This window comes from Equus quagga, chromosome 4 (assembly GCF_021613505.1).
Source record: "Equus quagga isolate Etosha38 chromosome 4, UCLA_HA_Equagga_1.0, whole genome shotgun sequence".
NCBI lineage: Eukaryota > Metazoa > Chordata > Mammalia > Perissodactyla > Equidae > Equus > Equus quagga.
In genome coordinates, this window is record NC_060270.1 from 25831775 (window position 1) to 25846517 (window position 14743).

A 14743-nucleotide genomic window follows, 5' to 3' on the forward strand; every position below is an offset into this window, starting at 1 on the left:
CCACTGCTTGTATGAGCAATTCTCAATCCTCCAGTGAGCTACCGTCCATGTGTGGTGCTCTTTAAGAGTAAAGACAAAATGAATTAACCTTAATATAAGAACTTTTAGGACTGTGGATGAAAAGAGTTAGAGTGTCTACAGCACTTAATTTACTTAATCTTATTTAAATCACACACTAAAGAAAATACAATGTTTATTATTATATTGAAAATTATAGGAAAAAAATTAAAAGAAACCAGGCCAAAGAAAAACCCCAATAGGCAGACTGAGATGAACATGGAGCCAACTCAAAAAAGAAAGAATGCAAAGAAAGAAAAATAAAATAGCAAAAATAAAATATACTCTTGGCAGTAGAACTTACACTGCAGGAAATCAAATCAGTAAGAAGACATAGTCGGGAAGCCCCTCCAGAATGCTGACGAAAGAAAGACCAAAAAAAGTGAAAATGATGAAAGATGATAAAAGAGGAAAACTAAGAACCAAGGTTTAAATAATGGAAGTACTTAAAGAAGAAATCAGAAGAAATAGAACAGAAATAATAATCATCGATATAATTAAAGAGAAAAAGAAACAAACAAAACTCTTTCCTGGATTGAAAACAAAATTCTAAGCCTTCAAATTGAAAGGCATGTGGTCCATGTGTAATTGATTAGAATATTTAAACATTTTCAACTTAAAGAAAAAAATACCCTAACAAGATTAATCCAGAAAAATATGAAACAAGACCACTACAAAAGAATAAAGACCAGATTTGCCTTCAATTTCACAATAATAAATTACAAATGACAAAGAAGCATCAGGCATAGAATATAAGTGAAATATTATAAAATATACTAATATACTGTTCCTTCAAAAATACTTAATCCAAGCAGGACTTTTTGCAGAAACTGATAAACTGTTCCTAAAATTTAAATGAAAATACAAACGATCTAGAACAGCCAAAACAAGTTTGAAAAATAACAACTTGCAAGATCTACACTATCTGATTTTAAAACTTATTAAATAACTAACGGACTGAAGACAGTGTGCTATTGGCAGAAGGACACACATAGAGATCAATGGAACAGAACTGAGATTCCAGAAATAAACTCTTACATTTAAGGTCAACTGATTTTTTTTTTAAGAATTATTTTGAGGGGCTGGCCCCGTGGCCAAGTTGTTAAGTTCACGTGATCCACTTTGGTGGCCCGGGGTTTCACTAGTTGGGATCCTGGGTGCGGACATGGCACCACTCCTCAAGCCAAGCTGAGGCGGCATCCCACATAAGTGGAAAGACCCACAACTAAAAAACACACAACTATGTACTGGAGGGCTTTGGGGAGAAAGGAAAAATAAAATCTCTAAAAAAAAATTATTTTGAATGCTTTTTTTGTTTTGTTTTGTTTTTTTGAGGAGGGTTAGCCCTGAGCTAACATTCACCGCCAATCCTCCTCTTTTTTTTGAGGAAGATTGGCCCTGAGCTAACATTGATGCCCATGTTCCTCTATTTTTTTTATATGTGGGATGCCTGCCACAGCATGGTTTGATGAGCAGTGCATAGGTCCGCACCTGGGATCTGAAGCAGCAAACCTTGGGCCGCCAAAGTTGAACACGTGAACCTAATCGCTGCACCACCGGGCTGGCCCCAAGGTCATCTGATTTTAACAAACACACGAAGGCAAGTAAATAGAGAATGGAGAGTCTTTTCAATATATGGTGCTGGGACACCGGAATATACATACCCCCCCCGAAAAAAGGAAAAAAATTTAGACCCTTTACTCATACCATACACAGAAATTAACTCAAAAAGGCTTATACACCCACATATAGGAGCTAAAACTGAAATTTACAGCATCTTCATGATCTTGGGATAAGCAGAGAGTTCTCACATACAGCACCGAAAGCACCATCCATAAGAAAATTGATATACTAGACTTATCAAAATTAAAAACTTTTGCTCTTCAAAAGACACCATTAAGAAAAAGAATAAAGCCATAGACTGAGGAAAAAAATCTGCAAATCATATTATCTAGTAAAAGACTTGTATCCAGAATATCTAAACAACATATATAACTCAATAAGACAAACCACCCAAAACATGAGCAAAAAAAATCTGAATGGACATTTTACCAAAGAAGATATACAAATGGCAATAAGCACATGAAAAGATGCTCAACACCAACAGTCATTAGAAAAATGCAAATTAAAAACACTTCACAACCCAATAGAATAGCTATAATCAAAAAGACAGACAATGCCAAGTACTGGCATGGATGCAGAGAAAGGTGAGCCCCGTACACTGCTGGGGGTGATGTTAAATGGTACAGCCACTTTGGAAAACAGTGGCAGTTTCTTAAAAAGTTAAACATAAACTTACCATATAATACAGCAATTACAGTCCTACAAATCTAACCCAAGAGAAATGTAAACATACATCCACCCACAGACTTGCATGTAAATGAATGTTCACAGCAGTAACACTCAAAATAGCTAAAAATCGAAAATAACCCCAAAGTCCATCAAATGGTGAATAAATAGAATGTAATATATTCATATAATCGAACATTATTCAGTAATAAAAAGGCACTATTAATACATGCTATAACATGGATAAACCTCAAAAACATTATAAGGTGGCAGACTCAAAAGACAACAGCCTATATAATTCCATTTATATGAAATACCCTAAAAGACAAATTTATATAGAAAGGAGACAGTGGTTGCCAAGGGCTAGGGATCGCAAGGGGGATTAACTACAAAGGGGAATGAAGGAATGTGGGGGGATGACAGAAATGTTCTAAAACTGGGTTGTGGTAACGGTTGCACAACTCTAAAAGTTCACTAAAAGTTACTGAATTATGAGACGAACTCTGTATGACTCCACTCATAGGTGGTAGTCAACATATGGACAAAGAGAACTGATCGGTGGTTGCCAGGGGAAAGGGGGGGTGGGGGGGTGCACTAGGGGTGAAGTGGTGTACCTACAACATGACTAATAATAATGTACAACTGTAATTTCACAAGGATGTTAACTTTCATAACCTTAATAAAAAAAAGTTATTGAATTATATACTTAACAATGAATGAATTTTATGGTATATAAATTATACCTTAATAAAGTTGTTAAAAAACAAAAATTCGTGAGTCCATACTGAAACAGACAAATAGAAAGCTTGATGAGGAACAAGATATTTTCATACTTTCAAAGTATGTCCAAGTACCTCCCCACAAACTATTACTTAATTACAAAGTAATTAAGTCACAAAAGTCACAAAAGTAAAGACTGAGGGGGCCAGCCCGGTGGTGCAGCAGTTAAGTGTGCACAGTCCGCTTTGGCAGCCCAGGGTTCGTTGGTTCAGATCCCGGGTGCGGACCTATGCACTGCTTGTCAAGCCATGCGGTGGCAGGCATCCCACATAAAAGAGAGGAAGATAGGCACAGACGTTGGCTCAGGGCCAGTCTTCCTCAGCAAAAAGAGGAGGACCGGCAGATGCTAGCTCAGGGCTAATCTTCCTCAAAAAAAAAAAAAAAGTAAAGACTGAGACTCTTCCAGACTGGAGAAGACTAAAGAGACCACAACTAAACGCAATACAGGAGTCAGGACAGGATCACTGTGCTCTAAGAACACTATTGGTACAACAGGCAAGACTTAAACGAAGTCTGAGAACTACATAGCAGTAATTTATCAATGCTATTTTCCTGATTTTGATGGCAGCATTGTGGTTATATAGGAGAATGTCCTCGTTTGCCCTTGAAATACAAAGTTTTGGGGATGAGATCAGGGAATATCATGATGGCAGCTTACTCTCAAACAGTTCAGGGCAAAAAGGTTCTTTGTACTGTATTTGCTTAGAAATTTGAGATCATTTCTATAAATGGGATTATTTCAAAAGTTTTTTAAAATGGTCATTACGTTTACATAAATAATTTTTGTCTCAGTTGTTTTGGAGAAGAAAAAAACAAAGATACATACCTTCCAAATCATTACAGAGGATAAAACCAAAGAAATTATCCACAAAGGAAAACTCAAAATCAGAAACCAAAATAAGAAAGTATGAAATAGGACAGAATAAAATCAACTAAAAATAAAGCCAGTTTGGGGCCAGCCCTGTGGCCAAGTGGTTCAGTTCTCGCGCTCTGCTTTGGTGGTTCGGGTTTCACCGGTTGGAATCCTGGGCGTGGACATGGCACCACTCATCAAGCCATGCTGAGGCGGTGTCCCACATGCCACAATTGGAAGGACCCACAACTAAAAATACAGAACTATGTACCAGGGGGCCTTGGGGAGAAAAAAAGGAAAAATAAAAGACTGCAACAAGACAAAAAAAGCAAAAATAAAGCCAGTTAAAGTAATAAATGCAAATGTTTTAAATTCCCTATAGCAAACAAAGACAGACTTAACACAAGGCATAAAAATTATAAAATGGACAAACTCAAACACAAGCAAGGTAAACTCAAATCAAAGGAAACCGCTACAGCATCAGCCCAAGCAGGTGGTCAGGAAAAAACAGAAGTTTGTAACTACAAGATCAATTCTCCCTCAGATTAGTAGCCAGCTTGCCAGAATCTGAATCCCATCTCTGCCATAAACAAGCTGTGTAACTCTGGGCAAATTATTTACCCTCTCTGCCTCAGTTTCTTCATCTGTAAAATGGGGATAAGAATACCTAATTCATAATGTTCTTGGGAACATTTAATGAGTTAATGCATGTAAAGAGTTTTAAAAGTTGCCTACCATGTAGCAAGTACTAGCTATCACCTATCACTTGTAGGTTAAAATTTTTCTTTAATCATAAAAATCCTACATGATCATAAAAATTAATACATGCTTAGTGTACAAAAATGGAAAAATTAAGTAAATATAAATCACCTATATCCCACAACCCAGCACTAACCATTGTTGATATATTAGTGTACTTCCAATGTTTTTTTCTAGGTGTGATGCTACTGAAATAGGTCAGAGATATGGAGTTTAAGAACCATCCAGGGGCCAGCCCCGTGGCCGAGTGGTTAAGTTCACGTGCTCCGCTTTGGCGGCCCAGGGTTTTGCTGGTTCAGATCCTGGGCGTGGACATGGCACCGTCTGTCAGGCCACAGTGAGGTGGTGTCCCCCATGCCACAACTAGAAGGACCCACAACTAAAATATACAACTATGCACTGGGAGGATTTGGGGAGAAAAAAGCAGGGAAAAAAAAAAATTGGCAACAGTTGTTAGCTCAGGTGCCAATCTTTCAAAAAAGAACCATCCACTGACTCTACCTCTCTTAGGGGATATGTCTACAATGGTCAAAGGCAGCTTGTATTATGTAAAAAAATAATACTATGTCTACTTAAGCCTAACAGTGAAGTTGACTTCAGCTGTATTTCTTAGATAACTAAGAAAAATAGGTCACAATACATGACCTGTGTTCTTGTGCTTTTTATCTATTAAAACATATATTTAAGAAAATAGCACAGCTATTCAGAAAACATTAATTTTTATTTAAAATAAAACAATATGGGGCTGGCTCCATGGCCTAGTGGTTTCGTTCGGTGCACTCTACTTCAGTGGCTCCGGTTCAGTTTGCAGGTGCGGACCTATGCCACTTGTTGGCAGCCATGCTGTGGCAGTGACCCACATACAAAAAACAGAGGAAGACTGGCACAGATGTTAGCTCAGGGTTAATCTTCCTCAGTATAAATAAGCAGAACAATACGTAAGTTTGAACAGTTTTCCAAACTGAGTCACAACACATTCATGGTTCATGAAATTAACCTGGCGGGTTGTGACCAATGTTTCTTTTTGATGATGAAGAAAAATATCAGAGGGCACTGCATGAAGTAAAGGTTAAAGTACTGCTTCCTGAAACAACACGTATGTATAAAAGTATATGTATGCTGATTATGATGTAAAAATGTATTTGGTACCATGAGTCACCTTCAAAAAAATCTGAAAGCTGCTAAGGCAGAAAATAAGGCAAACACTCTTAAGTATGATTTAATCAATGGGTGCTAAACTGATAACTTCTCTAACTATGCTGAAGCATTTTCTTTTCCTTTTTTATGTTATCCTCACCCACAAATGCCTCAAACCCCACTCACAGTTCTCGCCTACTCCCCTCAGCAATCTGCAGCAATCAGTGAAGGAGCAGACTGTGTACAGGCGTCTTCAGCAGCAGCTGCTCCAGCACTCCGTGCCCCCACTTGCACTCCCAGGCCTAGAGCGCTCTCCCTAAAAATCGCTCATGAACCCCTCAGGCAATGGGTCTTCTCTGGGCAAATACTCTTAACTGCCAACGTGATGGAATCTTCCAGCTTAAAAAAAGAAGTATTCTTTCTTACCTCCAAGCCCTTGCTATTTCTTCCCGCTTCTGCCAGGACTAATTACTACTCTCGTGGAGACTGGATTCCTCTCTCATTTTTCCATTTTCTAAATTACTTTAAATAGAACTGACAACACTTAGACGAAAAAGAATGCACTCCGCCTTACAAGGAAAAAATACAAAAGGAAAAGAAAGGAGACTTCTAACTAGATAATTGGAAGGAAGAGGATTGAAAACTCATAGAAAGAAAAGCAAGAGATTACAGAATAAGAGCTTATAGCAGAATTTAAAGAATTTTTTTTAATTATATTTTATTTATTTAAGTTAAAGAATCTTGATTAGCGATGTTTCAAACCAGAAGAGACCTGCGACTCCTGGGCAGTGCTGGTTTCCACCACCCCGAGGTGTAGGGCAATGGGCACAAATTGCTCTCCACTCACAGTCCGCAGAGTCAAAGATAAGGCTGATGACAGGACCTTTTGCCATCTCTGCACACTATCTGCACAGATATTTTTGTGGTGAAAACTGCTTGATAAATCAACACGTTTTACATTTTTTTCTTCTTAAAATTACAACAATCTTAAATAAAAAATTTAAAAACCGTATTGGAGCAATTTACAAGACCATTTTTTTTCTTTTTGAGGAAGATTAGCCCTGAGCTAACTACTGCCAATCCTCCTTGTTTTGCTGAGGAAGACTGGCTCTGAGCTAACATCCATGCCCATCTTCCTCTGCTTTATATTTGGGATGCCTACCACAGCATGGCTTTTTGCCAAGCGCTGCCATGTCCGCACCCGGGATCCGAACTGGCGAAACCCGGGCCACCAAGAAGTGGAATGTGCGAACTTAACCGCTGCGCCACCAGGCCAGCCCCTACAAGACTATTTTTAACTTTTTTTGGAATAAAGCTGCCTGGTTTAATGGACAAAGCACTGATTTGAAAGCCAGGCAGGCCTGGGCTCAAATCTCAGCCACGCCACTGACTAGCTGTGACCTTCACCAAATCACTTCTCTCTCAGTCTCTGCTTCCTCATCTTTATCTGTCTTTTGGGGGTAATCTGGAAAATTAAATGACAAGCAGAGCCTTACTGTACATAGCACACAAACAACAAATCCAACTTACCTTTCCGCCCAGACCACATTCCTATCAGTAACAGTAGCAACTTGTTAATTGTGGCTATAATCACTGCAATACCTCTCAACTGGGTAGACTGGAGTGGGGGAGTGGACAGGATAAGGGAAAAGAAGTAGATGACCCTCTAAGGACGGGCTTGGGGAGTTTTCTTGGGGGGACAGAGGACAATGTACAGAGTATATGTGAATGTGTGTGTGTGTGTTTAAACCGGTGATTCTGAAACATTTGTCCAAATGGCTTCTGTCTCTATGAATTACTAAATTAGGGAGATGTTTTGCAAAACCCCCTAAGTTTGGTCACTAACAGACGGTCTCTTATAACACATATTTACAAACATTTTCCTAAGAAGTCGGGTAATATTATATAACTACAACTTTTACTGTATGATAGCATCTTTGGGTTTTCAACTATCTTAAACTTAATGAGATAGTTATAATCACTTTTAAATTAACATAAATGGATTTCATACTATAGTTTCAACTTCATATTAGTTAACTACCTAAAAGCTTTCACAAAAAAATTACCAGAATTTTTATCACCATAATCATAATTAAACTCATGAGGTAGCCAACAAAAGATATGATTCTTAACTTTTGAAACAACCTAAAATTGCTTTAATACATATCCACAAGACTGGCAAATATTTTAAAGTCTGAAAATATTAAGTGTTTATAAGGATAGAAAGCATGAGGCAGTGCTGATGGGAGTATAAATCACTTGGGAAAACAATTTGGCACTACCTACTGGGGTGGAACATGCGACTACCCTCCAAACCAGCAATTCCACTCCTAAGTTTATATTAGACTCTTAGACACTTGCACCAGGAGATATACAGGAAGAAGTTCATGGTTGTAGTAATTTTTTAGAAATAGCAAGAATCGTAACAACTCCAATGTCTGTAAAAAGAAGAGAAATCAACTAGAGATTATGTATAAAATGGCATACTATAGAGCCATGAATATAAATGAACAAAGCACATTTTGGGTGAATCCCAAAAACATAATATTGAGAAAGAAAGGAAGTCATAATAAAATTAGGTAAATTTCAAAATCAAGTAAAATTAAACAATATATTCTTTAGGGACACATATGGTAAGATTATAAAGAAAAGCAAGTGAATTGTTAGTACAGAATTCAGAATACAGGTTATCTCCGTGGTGGAGGGAGTGAGCTACACCCCAGGAGAGCATATCACGGCTTCAAAGGAATTGACAATTATTTTGTGGGAAGCTTCTCTCCATTAATGATACAGTTCACAATAAAAGTTTTTATTTTTAAAAAGAAAACAGAAAAACTAAGTCACAAACGGGAACCTGCATAAAAAGCAAATCATATAAGAGCCAAATTTTATGCACTAAAGAATACACACACCTCTCTCACATTTAACAGGACATCCTGACCTCTCCACAAATAATACTAAAAGTTAGGAAAAAATTAAATGAAAAACTTAAAATTCACCCCCAAAAATCTTCATGCTAATGTTAAAAAAAGAGACAACAGGCCCAAAATGGAGTCACCTATGCTAAGCCCCATGTCACCAAGCCGAGACTTAATATCTACCTTAATTACAGTTTCAGCCTCTCCCAGGAATGGAATCTTAAACAGTCAACCGGAACCACCTGGTCAGCACCAGCGATGTAATCTGCCTGATGGACTCCTATCGTCCCCTAAAGGAAGGGGATCTTGACATAACCAATTCACTCTTTTGCTAGTATAACTTCCTTGTCCCGCTCCGATCTGCCTATGAAAGCCTTCCACTTTGTACAGCTCCTTTCTATCTGCTGGGTGAGAAGCTGCCCAATTCATGAATCATTGAATAAAGCCAGTAAGATCTTTAAAATTTACTCGGTCGAATTTTGTGTTTTACTACTACCCTATATATATATATACCTTGACATTTCCCTAAGAAGGCAAAACCTTCAACTCCTGTGTTGAAGTTCCTGGTTATCAGGTCTCTGAACGTAAAGTTGAGTCTTTCTAATCGCATCCAGCAAACAACTCTAACTACTCTTTATCCGTCTATCATAAGGATAGGTAGTTTTATATTAACAGTAACACCTGTTCCAGAAAAAAGGAAGCAAAAGGGATGAGCAATGCACACTGGGTAGCGCGGTATGATGTGGAGCGCTAGTTTCTGAAACGCTTCAATTTAACCTGGTCTACACACTTGGGAATGAAATCAATTACAAACATAAAATGATGCATTTTCTCCTTTCCTCCAGCAAATGAAAATCACTAATTACCAGGGGCTTCACAAGGCAGGTCCAGGGGATCCTGATGACAAGTCTCCAATGGGAACTGCGGCACTGACCCCCAAATGAAGAAATTACAGCCAAATAAACAGTTTTAAAATGTTTTTTTCACTTGTACCTCTTCTTAAATCAGACACTTTCTTCAATTTCCTGACGGTGGTACCAGGCCAACCATCCTTACTGCCCCAGGCTTGTTCCTCAAGTCCCCCATTCTCCTCCTTTTCAAACACCGCTGTCCACCCGCCATGGTGTCCCGGTTAAGCCATCTCCCCTGCACAACCCCCTCCCAGACTGCCAGAGACATCAGCGCTCCTCTTCAGGTCAAACCTCCGGGTTCCCCGACCTCTGAACACTGCACCTGCTCCAGCGTGGCCTGTCCAGGGCCCCCACCTCCACGCCCGCGGACGCGCACCCACAGATGCCCTCCCTCCCCGGCCGCCGCCCTCTCCACCCTTCCCCTTGGTCCCGCGGCGCCCGCGCTCGCCCCTACCCAGCACCCCTCCTTCCACTGAGCCTCCCCCTCGCTGCACCTGTGGCCCCGGCCCTTCCTCGTCACCGCGGGGCGCCCCTGGCCGAAGCGCTGGCCCCCGCCAGACCAGCCCAGCCCGCCCGCTAGGCCCCGACACAGGCCCCGCGGCCCCCGCCGACCCTTCTCCTCACCGTGCCGTCCCCGGAGCCCTCGTCCCGGGCCCCCTCCACTTCCTCACCGACCACAGCCTCCAGCCCAGCGTCGGGGTGACCCAGCGGCTCCAGGGGCGCCGGCTGCAACCGCCGCTCGGGGTCCGGAGGTGCCTGCTCCATGGCTGCAGTTCGGCGCGGCGGACTCAGTGCGCCTGCGCCGCCGCGCCCGGCCCGCCCCGCCCCTCCATCCGCGGCTGCCCCGCCAGGCCCCGCCCCTCTGCCCCGCCCCGCCCCGCCCTGCACGCGGCCGCGCCCACCGAGAGGGCTCCCAGGCTACGGCTGGGCTTGGAGCTGGGGTTTCCGGGGAAAGGCGGGTCTGCAAAGGCTCTGATCAGCTACTATCCGGGAGACCCAGGAATTCGGGCGAACTGATGGAGGGGGAGAAGAGAGAGAGAGCCAAGGGGAAAGTGAAGACCAGAGTAGGTATTGGAACCATTCAGGTTGGTGATCACGTGAAGGAAATTTGGAGCTTAGAAGAAATCGGAGGCCGCGGTCTGACCTCTCTCTTGGCCTCTTGTTTTGCCTGCCATTATTAGTTCCATTTTTTACCCCCAGAAAGATCAGAACGGCATAAATTATTAACTTTTATCAGGTTGAGTAACACAATCAGCAAAAAGTAACACTTGCAAGTGTTTGAGAGAAGTGAAGCGCTTGGCTGAAGTAGTTCTGAGTGTTTCAAGAAGCCCTGAAGATGTCTGGTAATTTTCTACAGGCGTCTCGTTGAATTATCGGAACCTAGTTCCTTGACGAGCATTCACTATGGTAACCTGATGGGAAACGCTCCCTGGGTGTACCAGACTGTGGTACCTGGAGGTACCTTCTATACAAAATGTGGTCATCAGTTTTTCAAGGAGAGAAACTGATCTTTCTGCCCAAATACTTAGCTTATTTCAAGCTGTGACACAATTTCCTCCTCCTCCTGGAATGCTTTCTCTGGCCTGGTGGGAATTTCCCCTTCATCTCTAAAACCTTAACTTATCAGGTCCAACCGCTAATATCACTTTATTCATAAATTGGTTATGACCTTTCTCCTATTATTTTACAATTATTTATTTATATGCCTGTTGCCCCAACTAGACTTTGGACTCCTTTAAGGCAAGAACCCTATGTTCTTATTATTTTCTCTTACCAAACCTAGGACATTTACTCAATAAATGTTTAAAGGTGTTTTATCCATTTGTGAGGGATTATTCATGCTAGGCAAATCTCAGGAGATACATTTTTAAATCAGAAGACTATTTCATTAATTTATCACAGAAAGGATAGATATCTTTCCAGGGACAGATTTGTATCCATCATCCTGTGCCCTTTCCCAGTTTTGAGATACCCAGGAAAGTAGGTCCTGGAGCCGTCAGGACAATTGCTCTGGCCTGGTGTCTTGAGTATCTCTGCAGTGAGGAGAAGCAAAGAAAAGGGCACAGGGCTTTACAAAGCCGTCACTGAGGGGAGGCAATGGTGCTCTCTGCGGTTACTAAAACAAGAAGAAAAATGAAACAGAGTAGGAGCATCTGTTTCCCCTTCATTCATACCACTTTCTTATGGGGAAAAAAAATTCAAGACTGCCTTTAATATCCATTTTAAGTTGTTCAGCTGGATTTAACTTTGTCCCTATATCTTCTTAGGAGATGACCTTGAGCAACCAAATCTGAAAAATCAAAAGGGTGCTTGAAGAGTCTAAAATCAGGGCAAAAAGGATCAGATGATCATTTTCCCCTATTTTATATTTATATAATACATGTTCATTGTGGGAAAATTAGAAAATAGTTATGCCTAAAAATAAAAGCTGTCAATACTCCCACACCCAAAGATAAGCACGTTAATATTTTGTATATAAATACCACTTCAAATATCATACATAAATATAATAAAAATGAAATCACACTATAATGCTGTTTTAAATTTATTTAAAATACAGCAAGAACACCTTTCTTGGTGATTAAAAATATTTCTACAGAATCTTCTTAAAGGCTAGACAGAGTTCTACTGTAAAAAATTACTGTAATTTATTTAACCTTAGAATCCTCTAGAGTTATAATTTAAGTTGATTCTAAGTTTTACTTTTATAAACAACACTGCAGTAACCATCCTTCCATATAACATCTTTGTATACTCAGCCAGGTATTTCCTTAGGCTAAATAGGAATTGGAAGATTTTAAGCAAAATTTCATTTAACCTCTGATAGTACCTGAGAAATTATTTCTGCTCAATTACAAAATAATACATCTCTCAAAAATTGCTATTTGTATCCACTAGATAATATGTCTTACCCTTGAGGCTGCCTTCAGGCTAACAGAATCTTTTTGATTACAAGACAATAACTAGTGTTTATGTAAAAAGCCTGGGGTGGGAGAAGAGTATCTTGAACTTTTTAATGGGTCCACCTCTTGGACCCCCTGCCCTGCAGGTTCTTATGTGCTTGGCACTTTGCGTACATTTTCATGAAATGCCCCTGCAAGACAGGCATAATTTTCTTCCTTTCATGGATGAAGAAGCGGGCCTGAGTAATATTTGACAAGGTCGTACAGCCAGCAAATAAGGAGAAGACCTGAGATTCAAACCCAGATTTATAGGACACCCAGAAGCCAAGCTCTTGGCCATACTGCTCTGCATGGGGGGAGAGGAAGAGGAGGGATTCTTCTGGAAAAGGAGGCAAATAATTGGCAGAAATGGAGAGTTGATTCCTCACCTGAAAACCCAGGGAGAAAGGCACATTGCCTTGGACTATGAAGGCCAAGTCACCCCAGTCTGGCTAAATCTGGGAAAGCCCAAGGCTAACTCCATGGAGATTTTGGATACAGGTTCTCCCCATTCTTCTGATTCAGACAGGGGAAGGCCAGAGGTCACCTGCTGGGAGTGAATGGGAAAAGTCTCAGGAGCAGGGGTGACTAGCCAGGCTGGCTCTAAGGATGTCACCCTCTGTGGGGACACTTTCCCCGCTTCAGCCAGCCAGAGGAACTTCAGCCTCTTACATCTAAATAGCATGATTTAGGTTTCCATTTTGTCATCAATTTAACAAATATTTATTGAGCTGTGTTAGCCTATGAACTACATGAAACACCTATTCTCTGCTCCCCACCATCCAGGTTCTGTTCCCCCCTCCCCAGGATTCTCCTCCTGTGCCTGGCCAGCCACCCAGGATCTGTGAAGGTGACATTCTTCCATTTCCTGTGAAACTACACCCTTCTCTTTCAACCTTGATCAGTGACCATCTCCAGCTCCACTCCCTCTCTCATTTGAGTTTCAGTGTGGATGACATCTGTCCTAGTTCACAACACAATATGTAATTTGCCCCCTTCCTGTTGGTACCACTATCTTCCTTTTGGGCAAATTCCCCATTGTGTGAGGCCTTGATTGGAGAGCAATTCTTTTTTTTTTTTTTTTAAAGATTTTATTTTTTTCCTTTTTCTCCCCAAAGCCCCCTGGTACATAGTTGTATATTCTTTGTTGTGGGTTCTTCTAGTTGTGGCATGTGGGACGCTGCCTCAGCGTGGTCTGATGAGCAGTGCCATGTCCGCGCCCAGGATTCGAACCAACGAAACACTGGGCCGCCTGCAGCGGAGCGCGCGAACTTAACCACTCGGCCACGGGGCCAGCCCCTGGAGAGCAATTCTTAGTGTGTGCTTTCTATTGCAGCCTCCCATTATAGCTGAAGAGCTCATATCCTTCTTTTACTACCTCTGGACAAATTATTTCAACTCAGCCACTCAGACTCTAAAACTCACAGGATTTTGAATCTTGAGTCAGAACAGATGCTGGAGGTTGGAGACATCATTGGGCCAGTGGTGGTGCTAGGGCCAGATTGTTTGCAACCCATGAATTTCCTGTGGGTTCTGTGCCAAGTCTCCAGAATTACCTTGATTCTGCGACTTTCTGTGCTTGCATCACCAGCCTTAATTCCGTAAACTCCTGATATCCTTCCAGGATTTTCTCTATTTGCTTAATATGACTAGACTTGGTTTCTGTTCTATGTAGCACAGAGCTGTAACTGACACAGTGAAACTCTCATCTATTCAACTAAACATGTAATAAATATTAAGCATCTGCCCTGTCCCAGGCAGTCTCAATGTCTGCCTAGGAGATCATCAAACTGATTCATGGTTGTCCACTCGTGGAGAAGACTGGAATACGCACCCAGAATCAGCAGAACCCCTATGGCTTGGGAAACTCCCCCAAGTCCTACAGCAAGCCAGCTACTGGACTCTTCAACAGCCCAAAATCCAAAGAGCCACTACAGGATAGATATAGTTCTCCCCTCCAGATGACTTAAACACGCTCTGATAGAGGTCTTCCGAAGCAAATAGTTGTTTACAACTAGGAAACTCAAACCAGATAGGTTGGGAGCAAGCACTGTGGCAGGTCATTGGCCAGGTATTTTGGGACAGATGAGTCTTGTT

The 14743-nt window shown here is 41.2% G+C and overlaps 1 protein-coding gene across 1 annotated transcript in view; it reads right to left on the reverse strand.

Annotated features, from left to right (window-relative positions):
• SNX4 (sorting nexin 4) overlaps positions 1-10500 on the reverse strand; it is a 61352-nt gene extending 50852 nt beyond the window's left edge. The window contains exon 1 of the mRNA XM_046658905.1: positions 10329-10500. Coding sequence (XP_046514861.1) covers positions 10329-10469 — 141 coding nt within the window. The 5' untranslated portion in view covers positions 10470-10500. The remainder of the gene's footprint in view (positions 1-10328) is intronic.
• Between the last annotated feature and the right edge of the window lie 4243 nt (positions 10501-14743).